The sequence below is a fragment of the Oreochromis aureus genome, linkage group 22 (assembly GCF_013358895.1).
Source record: "Oreochromis aureus strain Israel breed Guangdong linkage group 22, ZZ_aureus, whole genome shotgun sequence".
Taxonomy (NCBI): Eukaryota; Metazoa; Chordata; class Actinopteri; order Cichliformes; family Cichlidae; genus Oreochromis; species Oreochromis aureus.
In genome coordinates, this window is record NC_052962.1 from 25,729,820 (window position 1) to 25,749,423 (window position 19,604).

Here is a 19,604-nt window from a genome sequence, read left to right on the forward strand (position 1 = left end):
AGATAAAGGTTGTAACTGAACTGCAACACTAAATTTCCAATTACAACGTGATATGTTAACATTTTAATATGGAGAGAAGAACTGGGAAGAATTGAACAAAATAACATTTCTACTGTTTTCTAGAAAACAGTAGAAATGTAAATTTTTTTTCACAAATGATGGATGTGTGTTCATTGTGTTTTAGCTTCTCAAACACAATTACCTTATTTTCATAGGTTTCTTTTAGCTGGACAGAACTGGCACGGATGCAAAGTGACTACCATTACAGGGCACATTAATGCTTGCTTTGAGCTGTCAGTGAACAGGCTCCACTCGTCTGCCTTGTACTGAAAACCCACTGCACCCAAAAGACCTTCAGCATCAGCTCAATAGACAAAGTCATCATCCATTTGAAAGAAAGGAATAACATCCTTCACATGAAGCCTGTAAAAAGAAAACATGATTCCTGGAGCCAGCAGGTTTTTCCCACTGAGCCTAGACCCAATCAATTCAGCTGCTTCCTTTGACAAATCAACATCTTGTGCCAAGTCATTTAAGTCTGGCTGAGTGAATAACTGGGGGACAGATGAGCTAATAGAAGCTGGATCTCCACAGTTCCCATCTCTAGAATGTAGTGCAACTCTTCTCTCTTATCGAATAAGCCAGTAAAAATGGGTAGTGTGTATTTCATCCGAATGTCCATCATTGCTGATGGAAGGTTAGGCTAACTGACTGGCTAACTGATTTAGTTTGACAACTGTATCCAGAAATATTCACTAAACAGAAGTGTCTGTCATCAAACTGGTTCTGTGGTTCCCTGTACACCACTGGATCACCAAAACCTAAGGTCTTTCTCTTTCCTCTAGTCTTTGCTCAGAGAGCTTTTCAAAACATACTGGGATAACTGAATGACATGCCCATAGCTTGTCCTGGTCTCCCAATTTCATACCAAAATAAGCAAAGTATACATTTTTCACAAGATCTGTTCTGGAAAAAAAATAGGAAAAAGTTTCATTACTGTTTGTATGCATCCACAGATATAGCAAAAAAGTCATGTGGGTCCTGTTTAGAATTGCCAGATGTGGAAAAAATGTGATGTAGGAGAACAACATGGATATTATTTTTGAAATCAACAATCAGCTGGTGTTGGTGGATATGACCAGGGTGAGGCGGTGATAGGAAGAAGGTGGATGGCATGAACGCCAATCTGAAAGGCAGAATGGCAGAGGAGCACTTAATGCACACAGAACAGAGGCTGATTGGCTTGCAGAAATGATGCAAGGAAATCACTGGACTACAGTAATGATGTCAGAGCTGTTTGACAGCATGAGGAAGCAGAAGTGCTGTAAAGAACAGACTATAGATCTTCCTTAGTGAACTTAGATGTAAGCATCATTTTCTGCAGACTAACAATTTCACTTTTGATTCAGTGATATATTTTATCCGTTTACCTAAAGTGCCCATCCCACGGTGTATTCAAAAGGTCTGCAAAGATTTCAAGCCCAAATCCATCCCACAGTCAGTCTCTCAAATAAAAACCTTTTTCCTGAACTGCATGAGATGCTGCACTGGAGTCCAGTGTTTTCCTCAGTGACCTGTCTCCGTCACTATGTAACACATTTATATAATAGTTGCTGGTTTTACCACAGACACTTCAAATATGGCCACAATAACGAGGATTTTGAATAGTGGTTCATGCTGTACCCACCCTTTGCCCAAAGTCAGCACAAACTTTGTGCTGCTAAATGATTCTCTTTGTTGTTCAGCGAGTCGCTAATTGTTTCTGCTTGTTTTTTAAAGCCGAGCAGGTAGTGTACTGTGGGTGATTTGGCTTTTTTGCAGAAAAAAAGCTTTCTGCTGTGACCGAAAACAGCATGCAGCGTGAACCTAAACGGTAAAGTTGCATAACAAGAGGTAAACAATGAGCTGTAAACCAGTAGGAAGCTTTTTAAAGCTTAGAGCTGGAGATTGAGCTGATAATTATTTGTAGCTCCATCTTCAGACGTTACACAAGTGTGCGGGTTATCATCAGGTTTTTAAAATGTGTTTCTATATGTAATTTGCAGCTTATGCAGGCCTCTAATTCCAGAGGCCAGCATGACCTACCGTCAAGTGAAGTAGGTGATAGCCAGGAAAAAAAAAAAATGCTATGATCACCCAATCATAATTCAACTGTGTTGAAATGTAATTATAAAAGCATTATGAGGTGCTGAGAGCAGCAAGAACAAGGCATGCGAGGGAGAACAGCCTAGTCTCTCCGTGCCACCAGGCTACTTTACATATCTGCAAAGCAAGCAGCTTAGCACTCCCACCACCCCTCTGGCTCCTTACTGTGGTAATGGGTAGGAGTCTCCTTGGCAGAGCCCATCTGTTGTTTTTGTTTTTCAGATGGAGAGGTTAGAGGGGAGTGGGTTGATGAGTGGGTTGGTGTTGGCCAGGGTGAGGAATGAGAAAATGATGGGTGCCTCTAACCGCAAACTGTTGCTGGCTTGTTATTACAGTAGGTTGGACGTTAGCAACGGTTGCATACCCTAACAGTCTGACACAATGGTCATCTCTAAATAAAGGTTTAGCCTTCTGACGCAGTTGCTCGGCCACTTTAGACTCAGTGACAAGGATAAAAGGGAGGAAGAAATGTAGCCTGACTGTGTTTAAGATTTCCACTGAAACAAACATGGAGACTGTCCAAAAAAGTTTGAGATGTTGCATGAAATGCAAATGCACAATAAACACAATGACTTGCAATTCAGTTAAAACACAAATTTATTCAAAACAGAGTACCAATGAAACAATTAGACACTCTAGTTACATGATTGCACATAAAAAGAACATCTTAGAGAGTCTTTAGGTAGAAAAGTGGAGAAGGCATCTCAAATAGTTTCATGAGAACATTTAAGAATAATGTTTCTCTGCATTAAATTGCAGAGGATCTGTATTTATGTGCCATAGATGATGAAAATACCAGACTCTAGTCTCTGTAGAGACATGGCTGAAACCCAAAACTGAACATCTGTTATCCTTGGGAAAATTAATTACCCACCCTTGATTCAGAACCATCTCAGCGAACATCGTTCATCACTGTGTCCACAAATGCTTGATATTAGTGCACAATTCAAAAGTCTGTATATATAAATTGCTGCAGAAACCGACTGTATCTACTTAAGGCTACTCCTGGCTACTAAACATGGTGGGGCGAACATTATGGAGGCTGAAACATCAACTAGCACAGCTAGTTTGGCAGTGGGTCAGTAATAGTACTGGAAGGCAAATCCTGGGAAAGTCACACAGACATCCACATGCTAGACATCAGTGACTGACTCCTGCCAGGTAGAGTGCAAACCCCTTTGACAGACAGTTAGTCAGAACCATGCACAAGTAGGCTGCTGGATTTTTCTTTTGTTGGGATCTCACCGTGTTCCTCGTTGCCCAAAGGAGCAGATACAGATCCCACTGCCTGGTCAGTGCCCTTCTACATCCCTGTCCAGTTCTTCCAGTGTGATCACTCATCTTCTGGTATCTTCTCTATAATCTTGAGTCTGTGTTAAGAGAATCAGCAAACCTTATTTTGTCTGCATGCATGGATGTGGCATCCGAAAGCAGTGCACTTACACAAACACACTGAGCCTGGGCACATGTTTCTCCCTGCTTCCAGTGTGGTGTTTACTTTAAAATCTTATAGGCAATCTCTTTCCAAAAAGAGGTCTGCCTTTTACTCTGAGGACTCCACATGCAGTTTTCATTGTGCCTTTTCATTTTGTATTTCCAGATGCTGACTTTTTATGTATGACTAGAGAGATACAAAGATAGTGAAGAGGCTACAGCAGCAGAGACGGGGAGTTACAACTGAAAGACTCCTTGATGAAATCCCACACTGTACCTTTCCCCTCAGGGTTTTAAATTTGGTTCCTTGAGCTAGTGATACTCCTGCAAAACTCTAACCTTCTCCTTCTGGACAAACTTGCTTTTGTTTGCAATGTAAGCACACCACCGGTTCCTCGCTTGCTCTCTTTGTCTCACACACAGTCCCTATTAAAGCCAGCCATTGTTCCAGGCTAAGATAATAGTATCAGTCCTTGATGAGAGAGTTATACTTGGATTGGCACCAGCTGTTAAAGCAGTCATACTTTGTCAAACAGATTAGATTACAAAATTACACACAATCTCGTCTGGCTTTAATTATCAGACCACACTTCATAAGTTACCCCGCACAGTGCTTTACAACCCAGAACTGCAAACAAATTGCGCGGCGCAGTTCATCATGTCCACAGTTAAATTAAGAGAGACATGTTAATCTGTTGTCATATTGTCCAGAGATTTGGTGGCTAATGTACTGTGGAGGGTTTAATGGGGGAATTCAGACAGCTTAATCGGTATGCCCCCCTCCCCAATCACAAATTCCCAAGAAAAGCAGAATGCTTTTCATTGTTGTTTCCAGGCCACCTTCTGCGACTGTTCCACATGTCGAGGAGCTGCTGAGAGCTTGTGTTTCTTCACTAGTGGACCGTGCCAGTTAAGCTGAGCTGAAATTCAACAATTTCCTCTTGTTTGCATAGTGATATAACTACATCAGTGTGTGTTTAAACGCATGTTTATCTACAGTGGTTAAAGCCTTGTCGCAGGACTATTGTGTTATGATCTGGCCAGATGGCAGATTCATGGCGCTACACACCAAAAACACTGAAGAGGGATAAATGATGTTTCTATGTCAGAGAGGAAGCAACGGAGTCATTTAATTATAGGGCATTGTAGATGTCACACGAAGCTGAAAACAGGTAAAGTGATATGTATGAAAGGTGTATAGGTTATATATTAGAGAGAAAGAGGTGACGTAAAGTGGCTATTAAAGGTAATTAAGTGGGCATTTGGATCCCATTATACATTCGTTTTATTCATGTTTCTTTCATCAGATTAATCATCTCTCTTATCCCTATTTTTATTTTTATTTCAAAATATAATATGGAACAAGGAGTCAGGGCTAACCCTTATTTCTTTATATTTTGCTTACAAAGAGCTAGATATTCTTGGGCATTAGCTGCCTTTTTGCGCACAAGAGTGAATTTAAATCGGATGTTTACGTCATTTTTAACTTGGACTCTGCCTCAAAAACACAATTTGTTTCAGTTTCTTTATTTAAAAAGATGAAAAATGTCAAAGGTAACTCAGTTTGAAGGCACCAAATGTTATTTTTTATACCAACAAGGTCATACCCAAAGAGCCATTAGCCAAAAACCTGACACACTCCTTGTCATGATGTGCTATGTCTTTAAAATAATTTGGAGAAACTGGAGAAGTGGAAGATGAAATGTAGAGGTAGGCCAAATTACTCAAAAACTAGACTTGCAACAGGCCTTATAAAGCGATGAATCCAGATTTCAAACAGTTCAAAACTGTTGTCAGTGTATTGACAAGATTAGCAGCGTGTCTGCAGCCATCTGTAAAACACAGTGGAAGCTCTGTCATGGTTTGTGGCTGAATTTCAGGCAGTTGTGTTGGAGATTTTGTTTAAAATTGATGGAATTATGAACGCAGAAAAGCAGAGTGAAATTTTGATCCATCTGGAAATCATCTGATTGAGAACAGCTTCTTTGTTCAGCATTACAATGATCCCAAATACACTGCCAATGGACTAAGAGCATACCTGGACAGAAAAACACAATAGAACAGTATTTGGCATTCATGGGCCTCCTCAGAGCTCAGAAATCAACAGTATTGAAGCAGTGTGGTATCATCTTGACAGAGAACAGAACAAAACGCAGACATTTACAGAAAAGCTTTGAATGTCCTTCAAGATCCCTGGAGAACGACTCCTGAACAATATTTAATAATTTAAAAAAAAAATTACAAGAAAGCTTGATCTATTTTGATTGGAAAATATAAAAAAAAATCGGGATGGCTAAAGTCTTTTGTACAGTAATTTAGTAAGACAATTGAAAATATTCTGTGTACAGAGTTACAACATTTTACTGTTTTGAATTATGTGTCATATTTGAATTTCATTTTACCTCCAGGCAGAAAGTTAGAATGTAACAGAAGCGCTTCATGAGCCAACAACACAAAAAGCCTTTGACACTGATCATGTTGGCCTGTAACAAATGATGAAACACAGATAAAACCATGACCAAAAAGAAAAATTACCATATTAGTAATTGCATGCACTCAGCTTGATATGACTAAATCACTAAAAGGGCAACTTTAAAAACCAACCAACGCACCATCTGGCATAAACAGCACACATCTTGAACACGGCCCTGTTCTTCTGTAACCTGATATAAACAGTCTCTCTAATTATTACAGCCTACAAGATCCACGGTGAAGAACAGACAACAGGCAGCAAGAAGAAATGTATGAAGTTCAAGGAAGAGGCAGCGGGAGAATTACTGAGTGTTCCAGTGGAGAGCATTGCCTCAGATCTGCTGTCACTGAAGCAGAGACACCTCTAGAGACGAGCCGGCTCATTTCTATAAAGATTAATAACGCTAGTGGTAAGGCCCAGATCAGCCCTCGGAGTCCCAAGGCCCTCCCGGTGCAAAACCGCTGGCACAAGACAGCGGAGGTGGTGACAGAGATGAGGGAAAGACCCGTGTAGAGTGTGGGAGTAATGGAGTGAGGAAACAGTGAGTGCCTCATTGCATAGATACATCAGAGCTTATTTTATGATGCGTTTAATTTAAAAACCGATGCAAAACTTAATTTTATTTCATTGTATAATGTTCAGTGAAAGGTGCTAAACCTTTTAAACTCACGAATTTGCTTTTATTTGAAGGAAACTAGCACTCTATTAAATGTAAGACCAACAGCCACTTGGCTTGGGGGAAAGAGTGGAAACCTCAAAGTAAGAAAACGTAACTACCATCATCTCTACAGCTTATTACTTCTACGCTCATCCCATTGGAAAAAAAAATGATGATAAAATAATTGCTGGTAACCTGGCAACTTCACTATAAAGATTAGATCTAACTTGTTAAAATTATTGTGGTGTATTTCTGAAGAACATTTGTGCAGAAACACTTTTTAATGTGTGTGAAGGTGAAGGTGTTTGACATGCAGGCATAAACGCAAAAGAGACAAAAGTGTTATCTTCAATAAATACAGTGGTTTTATTTACATGGTTTAGTTGCTGTAAGAAATATATGACCTTGTTGTTGTGTTAATATTTTACGTTGTGATTAAAAAGTTGATACATACTACGTGATTATGTAATACAAAAAAACTTGAATTCACTAAAACACATGAAGGCATCTGATTCAGTGTCTCCTTATGAAGGTGTTTTCTCTAAAAGCCTTGGATTGAATAAAGAAACATGAGCACGGTGCAGTTTACTTACTTTTATAGAGTAGTTCAAATCCTGTACACTGAAAGGAATACATCTAGTCTAATAGTTGTATTCTATTACACTGTAAGGCATTTTTCTTACTGGTGAGACTCTGATTGAAATGAAGCCTTTTTCTCTTCGTCACTCTCCAGTGGAGCATAGTCGAAGTCACTTGGCTCTAAAAGATTGAGATTTGCCTGCACTGCGACAAGTTTCTGCACCCTCTCCGGTGAGACAAAGCCTTTCACCTTCGTACTACGGAGGTGCTGCCACAGGCGCTCGCACGCACCTGTTGTCGGTGGGATCTGGAGTATAGCGAAGGCTACGGCAGACAGCGGCTCAGAAGAGCACAGGCCTTTCCACCACGTGGATGCGGACACGTGCTGACACGAGCTCCATATTCCGGCCCCCTTCCACAGTCCCTGCTTGGCCGAGAACCTGGCAAAGCTGCCGAGCACTTTACCCTCGTCGAGATTCAAATGGTGCGACAGGTTGGATATCACGTAGTAAGCGCTGTTTATCTGCTCCCCGGTGAGCGTCTGCTGTCCGACGTGCTTTGGATCGAGCATGTACGCTGCTGCGTGGATAGGTTTCACGCAGAACTCCTGACACCTGTCTAATGATGCCATGACCGCTTTCTGCTCGGCGCTGTGCAGCACAGATGCTGACAGAGAAGTCCCGATGACGTATCTTAGCTGACTGAACATGTCGACAACACCAGAGAGTGCGGCATCTTCTCTTTTCAAGAAATCAATATAATTCCCAATCAAGTACAGTAAGTTCCGACTGCTGCTCAGCCCTTTCCAAAACGCGGCATCCTGCAAGGTAGCCCTGACAGTCACTTCAATATCCAGTGTGGTAGAGACTGCCATCTCTCGTAGAGAGTTCTGACCCTCGAGGAGGCTGCTGAACATGTTAACCACACCAGTCCAGTTTGTGCCAGAGGGCAGTTCCAGTGCTGTCCCTTTAAAAGTGTGGTTTCTTATTTTTGTAGTCTGCCAGCACCTAAAAGTCTCACTTAACATTTGCTGTTCTTGAACACACCTCACCACCTGCTCAGCTCTCCTGCACAGTGACTTCATAGACGGCTGCGCCACTATGTCGTCAAAGAGACGCTCGACACCGGACGCTGTGCAGCCAATAGCTGAGATGTGCGGGAAAGCTTCCTCCACTTGAGCCCACGCTGCCATCATTTCCGGGACATCGTCGGTGACGACAGCGAAAACCTTTTGTGAGCCGACTTCATTTATGACGCCTTTAAGTTCCTCAGCAATAAATTCGCTTGTGTGTGTCTGCTCCTTTGTCATCGTGCATTTGTAAAACAGCGGTACGGGAGTAGCAACAGCATAGATAATAGTCCCAGTTTCTTTCACGTTAGACCAGCCACTGCTGATGATGGCGACGCAGTCTGCTTTCCCTATGCTCTCATGAACCTGGCTTTGTACTCTGTCAAACTCACAGTCCAACAGATGTGAGGAAAGAGCCTCTTTAGGGGGCGGACAATAAGCCGGCCGAAGCACACTGAAAAATCGTTTCCAGTAAATATTGTCTGTGAGAGTGAGGGGTGAAGATGTGGCGTACACAGCTCTCGCCAGGCACTCGTCGGCATACGCCTGGCTGCGCTGGTCCACAGAATCAATGAGGAACTGTCCCCCAGGAGTGGCAGATGGCAAGAATGATAAGGAGGGAACAGGGATGGAGGCAGAGGAGCTCCCATCTGGGCCCGGCGACTGCTGCGAAACCACAGAGTACTCCTTGCATTTGTCTAAATGCATCTGCATCTTAGTCGCGTTCTTTGTGTATGTCTTTGAGCAGTAGTTGCACATGAAGGTCTCTCTTCCATCTTTGATGGCTGGGGTAAAATGCTTCCACACACCGGACTGCAAGCGTGGCATCGTTCTGTATTAGCACAATAAAGAAAATCATTAATCACAAATCTTGCTGCTGTACAGGCACGCCTAATCACAATGACTGTGCCCTGAAATAATTTCCTCCTTAAGCACATACCTCAGTGTGGATAAGAAAAACCTTTTAATATAATACAGCGCAGATTGATAGGACCAGACTCCACGGACATGAAGATAAATTAAGCACCCTCCTCACAGAATATAATAATCTCCATGATTAAACAGCTTTAATTTTAGACACAGACGGTGTTTCTGTTAAATTTGAGCAAAACATTTACCTCTGTTTATAATGCATGATTAAACAGACCCATTAGGAAATAAATTAAATTAAGGCAAACATGGAAACATATATTTTACAATATATTTGCAAGTCATAAAAGCCAAAGGTCAAAGTCAAACGTCAGTGAGTCTAAGTATTTTCTGTTGGACTATTAGGCTGAAAATACTTTCATTGGCCACTTCATTAGGTACACCTCTTCAACTGCTTGTTACCAGAGATATCTAATGAGCAAAACACAAGGCAGCAACTCAGTGACATAGACATGAGTGGCAGTTCTGAGTGTGAAAAGACTACTGTGATTGTGACTCAAAGTGACAACTACTTTGAGCTGATAGGAAGGCAACAGTAACTCAGGTGCACATTCTTTTCAACCACGGTATGCAGAAGAGCATATCTGAACAGACAGCACCTCAAACAAGAAGACCATAAAGAGCGCCACTCCTTTCAGTTGAAAACAGGAAACTGATGGTACAGTTCACAAAAGATCACCAACATCGAACAATAGAAGACTGAAAAAAAAAAAGTTGCCTGGTCTGATGAGTCATTATTTTTGCCGTGACATTCAGATGGTAGAGTCAGAATTCTGTGTAAACAACATGAAAGCATGAATCCAGCTTGCCTTCTCTCAACAGTTCAGTCTGCTGGTGATGGTGTAGGGGATATTGTCTTGGCACAATTTGCACCCCTTAGTACCAGCTGACCATGATTTAACCAGCACAGCCTACCCCAGTATTGTAGCCATTTCAATCTCTTTACGATCACAGTGTACTCATCTTCTGATAACTGCTTCCAGCAAGATAACGCGCCAAGTCAAAAAGAACAAATTACCTCAAACTAGTTTCATGGACAAAACGAGTTCACTGTACATAGTCACCAGATCTCAATCTAGTGACCTTTGGGATGTGGTGAAACAGGAAATTTGCAACATAGATTTCCAGCCGACACTTCTGCAAGCAACTGCGATGGTATCACATCAAAGTAAGTATCAAAGTATCTGAGGAATATTTCCAGCACCTTGAATCTGTGCCACAACAAATTAAAGTAGTTCTAAAGGAAAAAATGGGTCCAACGTGATACTTAAAGTGTACTTAACAAAGTGATGTACAGTGAAGTGTAGAATGATAGCTTTGGTGTTCAAACTTGTCATTACGTGGTTGCTTTCTGTTTGAGAATTCCAAAGGATGGAGTCCCAAAGGTTTTAGATTTATTTTTAGCTTTTTCAAACACTAAGGCATAACCTATCTTCTGATTCGTAACTAAATAAAATAAAATATTACACATGGAAAAAACTTTTTCCTTCTCAGTTTTGGGACTCTTGCACATCTCAACCTGCAGGTTAACAATCTTTGCTCTTACTGTCCAGTTCTTGCAATAGTACATTTTTTATTTCTACAGTAAGCACTTTCACTTCCCTGGAATGAAATCAAAATATAACACAAGTTGATGTTAAAAAAACAAACCAGAAAATCAAAGAAACAGTAGCTTATTTTACCCACCTCTATGAACACACACTACTCCACTTTTACTGGAAGGTGCTTCAGTTTCATCGGATGCCCAGACTTGATGGAAAATCTTCCTCCAACTTAAGTCACTGGAGGATTTAAGTTAGCCGTTTCGGCTAACTCTGTAGCCTGCCAGAGACCTTAGCAAAGTGGTCTAAATATACGAAATAACAGCACATTGTTCAGACGGTAAACTTTGACAAGATAACAGACCGTCTGCATACTGAAAGAAGTTCACGTTACAGACTGACTGACGATAAAAGACCGGGAAATGGAACATAACTTGTCAACAAACGGCGTTTCTTAACGCTTTTGTTATGATAGTGAAGCTGCTTCCTGAATCCCCAATGCAGCAAGTAAGGGAGCTCAAATGGCTCAAAAAGTTGGATTTGAGTCACAGGGAAAGTTGACGAGAAACAAACTGTTTGAACTCAATACTGTTAAATGCAAAACATAGCAATAAAATTGTTCAGCATAACATGAAACAACATGAATAAAAATATCAACAGACCTGCTAGTTTGCAGAAGAGAAAAATGCACAGTTGCTCCTGTAGTTTTCGTGCAGTGTTACCTTACAAATACATTTACTCTCACAGCGAGGTTAAGCGTTATAATTAACCGTTTTATTCAAATTTGACCAGCTCTGGCCTTTGCGTGCATTGAATATAACCTCTTTCTCTACTATCTTTGCTTCTGCCACACCTTTTTGATTCAAGGTTAATAAGATAATAAAGGTCTTAAATGGATTAACTGGGAAACGCCTGGCACTCTCATTATGTTTCTGATATGAAGGGAAACGCTGACTTGTCATTTGAATGTCTTTATCCTTAACAAGGTTTCCCACATCATGACATGTTGGAAAGCACGGCTGTAACTGATAAGATAAATTATGCCCAGGTTTTCTTTACTTTGGCATGGTAGCTGGTTTAACTTCTTCAAAGTGTCTACTCAGACAAAGTAATTATTTTACTAATTAAACACTATATTTTTTAGACATCAGCTATGACAATTTTTTACAACTTGATTTAAAAAACTTTTTTGATTTTAAACATGATGTAAAAATTAATGAACAGCTATGCTTACACATTGCTTCCAAACGCACGTATGTTATGTTTGAACTGGTGGCTGTGGATTGCTTCTGTATTGCTTCTTTGATGATGGATGGGGTTAAAGAGACATTCATATTAGCAGCTACAGGTTGACATCATCAAATATTTTTAAAATTTAGTTAACGAGCATAGGTATTTATTTGTTTTGCACAACAACAATTTGCTAATGCATTTTACTTTATAAAACACCCGTTTTACATTGTGGTGCTCATAAAGCTCAGTTTGATCTTACGTGGGCCAAATCAGTGAAACTCCAAATTATTTCAGTGTAACTACACATTTAATTAATAATATCTTAGCAGAAGACAAGCAAGAGCAATTTTAACAGTCTGTCACAGGATTTCTATATGATAAAGAAAAGATGTGCAGTAAATGAAAGATATATGTCAGCATGACTTTTTGGGGTTAAACTGTAAAAAGAAAATGTGTAAAATTAAAGAAATCTATCTTTCTATCATTTTATTATATAAGAATTATATAAATACTTTTGTGTATTGTGAAGTGCCATGGGGGATTTTATCAGTAGGAAAAGCTGTAAAACTTGTGAAAATACAGTTAATGTCCCAAATTTATCTCTTCTTTCACATTTTCCAAAACCATCCAATGGCCTGGATTGGAATCTTCGCCAGGCCGATTCTGGCCCAGAGGCCTTATGTTTGACACCCCTGGTCTAAATCGTGCTTGTTTTTAGCTAGCTACTTCATACTGTAACTAGTTTTATTGATAAGACCAATTCCTCTTGCAGTAGCTGGTCAATTGAATGCTGTTCTACAACTATCAGTGTTTATATTGATGACAAGCAGTAATAGATCCACTAGCACTGTAACTGAATGGTTGTTTTCATACTTGGTTAATCTGAAACTCTTTTCTCAATTAACCCATGAAATATTAGCTCTATTAAAGGTCAAAAACATAAAAAAGAGTCTACCAATAAAGTCCAGTATCTCAAATCACATCTTTACCAACAATGCCTTTAGACCCACACCCATTCACTCAGTACATGATCTACACTGCCAAATATTTAAATCGATCAATTGATCAGTCTTAGTAGAAAGTCAGTTTCATGTTTGTGCCTTTCCTGTCTCTAACAATCGATTTTTTAAAAAAGGATTTCAGTAAATGCTTAGAAATTGCACTCATTTTTGCACAGCCCCCAAATTTCAGAGGCTAAAAATGAATTTCACAATCATATTTTTAAATATAAGGATTGCTTGGCTGAAAGTCCTTGGCAGTTAATGGCTGTCTGGTGCCCTGCCAGACCTTTACTGCAGCCACCTTCAGTTGCTGCTTGTTTGTGGCCCTCTCTGCATTGTCTTTTCTTCGCTCATTGAAAAGCATGCTCTGTTGGGTTTAGATCAGGTGACTGATTTGGCCATTGAAGAGTACCTTTCTTTTAATGTTGTGTCTTGAGAAACTGTTGGGTTGTTTTTGCAGTATGCTTTGGGTTATTATCCATTTGCACTGTGAATCAGTGCTTCACATGCAGATTTCACCCTGCTGCTTCTATCAGCCATCACATCATCAAAAAACACTACGGACCTGGTTCCACTGGCAGCCGTACATGCCCATAACATCACGCTGTCTCAGCCATGTTTGACATCCTTTGGATAATGAGCCGTACCTTTCCTACTTCATACTTTCTCCTTCAGTCGTTCTGGTACCAGCAAATCTTGGTTTCAGCTGTAGAGAAGCTGCATGCTTTTTAGATGTTATCAGGCAAAATCTAATCTGTCCTTCTTTGTTAAACCCCCTGAATTAAAGCCTAAAGTCTGCACTTCAATCACATATTGACTGTTTATTTTAAAATCCACTGTGGTTGTGTACAGAGGCAAAAAGGTAAAAAGAAATCTGTATTTTTGTCCAACAAATTACGGCCCCAACTGTATGTTAGAGGTATAAGTATGAAGTATGTCGTGAGTTGCACTAATTTAACTGTTTGTCATGGATGACAGCAATAAAACTGGGTATATTTTAGACAATTTTAAGCACCATAATCAAATTAACCAAACTGATCTTTTACTGCTGGTGTAGGCCTGTACTGGTCTGGGTGTTAATGGTCGACTCATTTGCTGTAACATTAAATGACAGTGATTACCTCTAGCTCAGGGGTACATTTCTGTACCATATGTCTGTCATTAGAGACATTTCTGGAGTTTATGCAGTATCCAGGTTTTTGTGGAGCGGCGAGTGCTGCCAAAGCAAACTAACTCTATCTAATTTGGGGGCACTCCAAGTTGGTAATGTCAGGTTGTATCGCAGCACTCTTCAGAGGAGGAATATTCATGCTGACACACAGCAGAGAGACAGAAAAGGCAAGAGGACCTCACTAAAGCTGAGCACTATTATTTTCTTGTCTCTCATCGTTGGATTAATTCGCCAAGCCCGTTTGAGAACTTCAGTGTTTAAGCCAGAGATTTAGGAGTCCAGACCACAGGGACACCAGCAGAGAGGAAGCAGGATGATGTCATGGCATGGCAGTGATGGAGCGTGATGTTGGTTTCCTGGTTAGCTGGTGGATTTGGCTTTTCCCAAACATCCTCTGGTCTCATAGGAATTATCATTTACTCTACTTGTATCTAAATTTCTTGATATAGGAAAAAAAATCCACTTGGGAAAGAAAAGAGGCGCAGAAAGAGATCTCACAGTAACAGGATTTAATTCAAAGCAAATGTTGAACTATAATAAATGTTTCTTTTCTCCCTTTTTGTTTCTTTGGTTCCACATTATGTTTTCCTTGAGCAAAATCTTGATTTCCACTCACATTAAACGCTAAAGATGATGGAAAGACGGCACACTGAAAGCTGGTTCTTGTTGCCATTTTGATTTAAGTGTCGCTCTCACACACAAGTAGCCTGTTTTCTTTTTTGTTGGAATACAATCAAATCTGCCAAAACTGCAACGATGACACATAAGCTCCATTTATCTGTAGGTTGTTGTGGGAAATTTGGCTCCGAGATTAAAGTTATCGCCGAAGATCCGAAAAATGCTTTCATGTGTTCTCTGTGAAATGCCCCCCTCTTTGTAATGCTCAGAGTCTGGCTTAATCCATCAGTGCGAGCTTTGGACTCAAAACATTTTGTGACATAAAAGCCTTTCAATTACTGCTGTAAAATGCACTTCTTTAAACATGAAACAGCGCCACACGCTCTTGACTTAAGAAAGCATTAGGTCAGCGAAAAGCCAATTAAATCGTATCATTTCATTTCTCTTTAATGGCCAATCTTTGCGTTCTTTGAGCTCGAAGCTAAAATAACATCGTGGGACTCTGTTAGCAATTACTTGATTTATATCAGTGCTTGGCTACTACTAAACAGGCTGAAAATAGCTTTAGTGAGGTCTTTCAGAGCACTTTATGGGAAAGCATCTTTTACTGTATGTGTATGCCGTGTTTTCAGACAATAGCATTTGTTGCCGTGGGAGTTTTGCTTTTAACGGCAATTTCATTTGTTCCCTCTGTCTGTGGTTGACATTTATTCTCATAAAAGTATTTCCATGTTGTCATAAAGTTTGGCTTCAAACACACTGCTAAATAGATTGTTGGAACATCTGGATGTACTCTTGCTGCTTTTCTTGTGTCATGCCAGATATTAGCATTTCATATTTTCCACCGTGATAAGATCCTGTGAGAATATATGCTTGATTCCCATATTTGACAACAGTTTAGATATAATTTGATGAGGCGCATTCACAACTGTCTTCTGATTCAGTCGTGCAAACGCCACTGCATTCCGCTTCAATTAAAAAAGCCAAACACTGCTGTCATCACTCTCCAGCAGCTGTGCAAAGGCAGGACAGATGCATCCCACAGCTTCTCCCAGTAAGCAGTTGGGATCCATCCATGTCAATTATATTCTGCCACAACAGTTGGCTGAGCGTGATTCATTATCTTAAGGTAATCATGAGCGCATAGTTTAATAAAGGATTAAACCAATTAGTGATCATCAACCCATTTTCAAATAAATGCCAAGGCTGCGCTGCTTCACGCTTAAAACTCTCAACCTACCTCTGCTCGCAGTACCTTTACCCGTCAGCAGAGGCCACTGTGGCCAAGCACCTCTACAGGATGTTTGCCGGTCTTTTCAGTCTCAATAGTGACCTCAGCTTGATACCCACTGGCAGAAATTCAGGGACCTGAAAATGACTTTAACACATAATAACTCAATGCACTTCTCCTGAAGTAGATGCCAATTTGGTGAAGCACATAATGTTTTTATTTGTCTCAGAGCAAGACTTCACCATGTTTGAGGCTGTAGATTGCAGTGCCTTTGCCATGTCTTTGATCTGTCTATATCGTCATGACTTTTAGAGACCTATGCCCTGGTCCGACAGAAGAAAATGTGCATCTTTGAGTGAAGTACCATCAGCAATTGAAGAGTGACTGCTGGGAAAGTTGCACTGACACAGGCGGCTACAAAGGTGAGTCATAATCAAGTTTAGCATTTAGCCAGGGGTGTTCTGGGAATCCATCCTACCTGACAAACCATCCTACCCGTTGTTTCTACGCATGCGCACAACTCGAAATTAAGTGGCGAACCGTCCTACCTTTGTGAATGTGACCTACAAGCATACTTTAACAGCTAAAATTAAGTGGCAAATCATCCTACCTTTGTTAATAAGAGCTAGAAACATACTCTGACGGGTAAAATTAAGTGCCAAACCATGCTACCTTTGTGAATGTGACCTACAAGCATACTTTAACGCAGGGGTCCCCAATCCCAGTCCACGAGGGCCGGTGTCCCTGCAGGTTTTAGATGTGTCCTTGATCCATCACAGCTGATTTAAATGGATGAATTACCTTCTCAACGGCCGTTTATCAATGCCCAAATGAGCGATGCGTACTCGCGTTCTCGGTGATGCGTACTCGCCGAGAACGCACGGGAGCACGTACCCGCCGAGAACGCATGACACGGACTCGCGATATGTACAATTGGAACACCTGCGTGCGTGATGATGTCACAGGTCCGGAGTTTTACTGCGTCCCCTCCTAATTTAACTGTGAGTAACATGTTATGAAGCTTAACTTTAATCACAGCCAAACCAGTTTACTCAGGAACAAATAAAACACTGAAATAAACCAAACATTAACATTTAGAAGTGATCTAAGTGACTTATATAACATTTTTAACCTCAGTAGTGAAACCTCTATTAATAAAAATAGTGTACATGTACATACGTGTACATACCTTAATAAAAACAAGCAGGTGAGATGTTAGAACGCTTTTATTTTTATTTTAGTGGACACTCAATACTATAGACAGCTGCTGAGTTTCTTTAACCTGAGTAGTGAGAAGTCCGCGAGCGGTGGGGGGGTTGAAAACGATGTGCCGGGAGTCCGCTGTTGAGTTTTGGACGAAATGCATTCTGGGATATATAGCTGTCCCAAGTCCACACCGATGCATGCTCGATAAAACGGGCGGATCGAGAACACATCCGGGACTTTTTCGCGTTCTCGGTTTGATGCGTACTTCGAATTGGAACAGTACTTGGTCTCCGACTGATGACGTATCACGAGTACACGAGAACGCAAGTACGCACAAGTACGCATATTGATAAACGCCCAACATGTCATGAAGTTCTCCAGAGGCCTGGTAATGAACTAATCATGTGATTCAGGTGTGTTGACCCAGGGTGAGATCTAAAACCTGCAGGGACACCAGCACTCGTGGACTGGGATTGGGGACCCCTGCTTTAACGGGTAAAATGAAGTGCCAAACCGTCCTGGCTTTATGAATATGAGCTACAAGCATACTCTGATGGGCAAAGTTAAGTGCCAAACCGTCATACCTACTTAAATTTGTGCTGGAATTACTCTGTGACAGCAGAAATGTGCATAAACTACTTACGGTAGGACATTTTGGCAAAGTAGGATGGTTTGTCAGAACCGGATCCGTCCTTCTTTAGCAAATATTTAGGCTAAATGGGCCCAAATAGGATCCCATCCTTAGCTCCATGTACTGTGTATCAATATTCAAAATTGAAGTTGGTGACCTACAGCTCGAAGTTCAACAAAAATGCTTTATTTGACTTTTATTACACTTTCCAACCATTAATGCCTGTTTAAAATATTAGTTCACAATTTAAAGCATTAGCCAACCATTTATAGCTATAATAATTCCTCCTGTTGCAATAGCCATTAAGCTGATTCTGCTTTGTGCTGCTGTCTATGTTTTCTCTCTCTCTCTCTCTGGGTTATTTTGGGTCAGCCACATTTTGGAATATATTCCAGTGAACAAAAGCAATAATGTCAGTCTTTCTTCAAACAACAATTGGCACGGGTACCATAGCTCTCTGTTCACAGAGCAGCTGTAGACATGAGTTTGAGGCATTGACAAACAGAGGCTGAGAGGTAGCACACCTAGCGTTCCATAAGAAAGCAGGTTTGTTAAGCTAGGCAGTTCAGGACTGAAAGGTAAAGTGTAATGGACCCTCCATCTGTATTTTTGTTTTCTGCATGAGAATGACAAGCTTGGGCGCCTCAATGACTCATCACTTCATTCAATCTATGTGGTGGAAAACATCATAGCCGTTTCTTTTGGAAATGATCTCGTATCCAAATGGAGTTTTATGTGTGCACCCGACCGGCTACGAAATCTCATAACAACCTGGAGATCTCGCTGAAATGGAGCAACATGAATGATTAAAGCAAATTCACAGTTGAACCGTCTGTGCAGATAAACAGCAAATCGTTTGCTGCAGCAGGCAGAGAGGCGATGTCTTCGTCATGTCCTGGACTCTAAAAAGAAGGAAGAAAAAAGAGAGTAGAGTCTACAAGAGAAGTCCTAACCGCATTGTCTCTGTTAGTAATGGGTTTGAAGCAGCAGCCTGCTTTGTTCTATAGTAAATTCAGGCGGGAATCATTCTGTATGAAATGAAGAACAATATTTAAATAACAAAGTGAGTTGAACTGCCAAGAAATGTGAAATAATTGAACAGAATAATAATTCCAGTAAAGCCAGAATGTTTTCTTTTTAGAGCCATAACGCCAGCATGGGTGAGGGCATAATTAACATGTGCACACACGCATGCCATTATTCCATTCTTGGATAAATTAACCTTCCTAAGAGTGTTAATAATAATAATGGATGTAATATGGAAGGTAACATTGTAAACAAGGAGTGTTAAACTGACGGACAGTGCGTACACGGCTGGATTATGATGATGAAATGATGTAGAATTGGAGCAGATCTGCAGATTTTGGATAAATCCCGTGTTCGTGAGTATTTGCTCTTCCTGCCACAGTGCAGAAGCACGGGATCTGATGTGGAGCCAGACAGTTGTTTGTTGTCAGTCTTATCCCTCTCTAAGACATTTAACACATACTGATAGCACCGAGGTCCCGAAAGCATCGCCACATCTACAGTCTGATTCTCAGACGTTGGGGGAAAAAAGTATGTGAAAGTTTCATCGTCACACCTTTTCATCTGGGAAGAATAAAGAAAGAGAAAGCAGCAAAAGAAAATCAGTGACCACATCAGACACATTCTTGAAGTGTCAAGGGTTAAAAGGAACCCGTTG

General features: G+C 40.7%; 1 protein-coding gene and 1 long non-coding RNA gene across 2 annotated transcripts in view; one reads left to right on the forward strand and one right to left on the reverse strand.

Moving 5' to 3' along the window:
- Positions 1–5,090: 5,090 nt before the first annotated feature.
- On the reverse strand, positions 5,091–11,672 carry LOC116318905. The gene is made up of 3 exons (XM_031738072.2): positions 11,492–11,672; positions 10,975–11,134; positions 5,091–9,190 (listed from the first exon to the last, which is right to left on the reverse strand). Exon 3 carries the CDS (start codon positions 9,184–9,186, stop codon positions 7,390–7,392), a length of 1,797 nt encoding a protein of 598 aa, XP_031593932.1. The 5' UTR covers positions 9,187–9,190; positions 10,975–11,134; positions 11,492–11,672; the 3' UTR covers positions 5,091–7,389.
- A 4,554-nt stretch (positions 11,673–16,226) lies between these two features.
- The window catches only part of LOC120435759, a 46,459-nt gene continuing 43,081 nt past the window's right edge, over positions 16,227–19,604 (forward strand). Inside the window, exon 1 of the long non-coding RNA XR_005609893.1 lies at positions 16,227–16,505. This is a non-coding gene — a long non-coding RNA (uncharacterized LOC120435759). The remainder of the gene's footprint in view (positions 16,506–19,604) is intronic.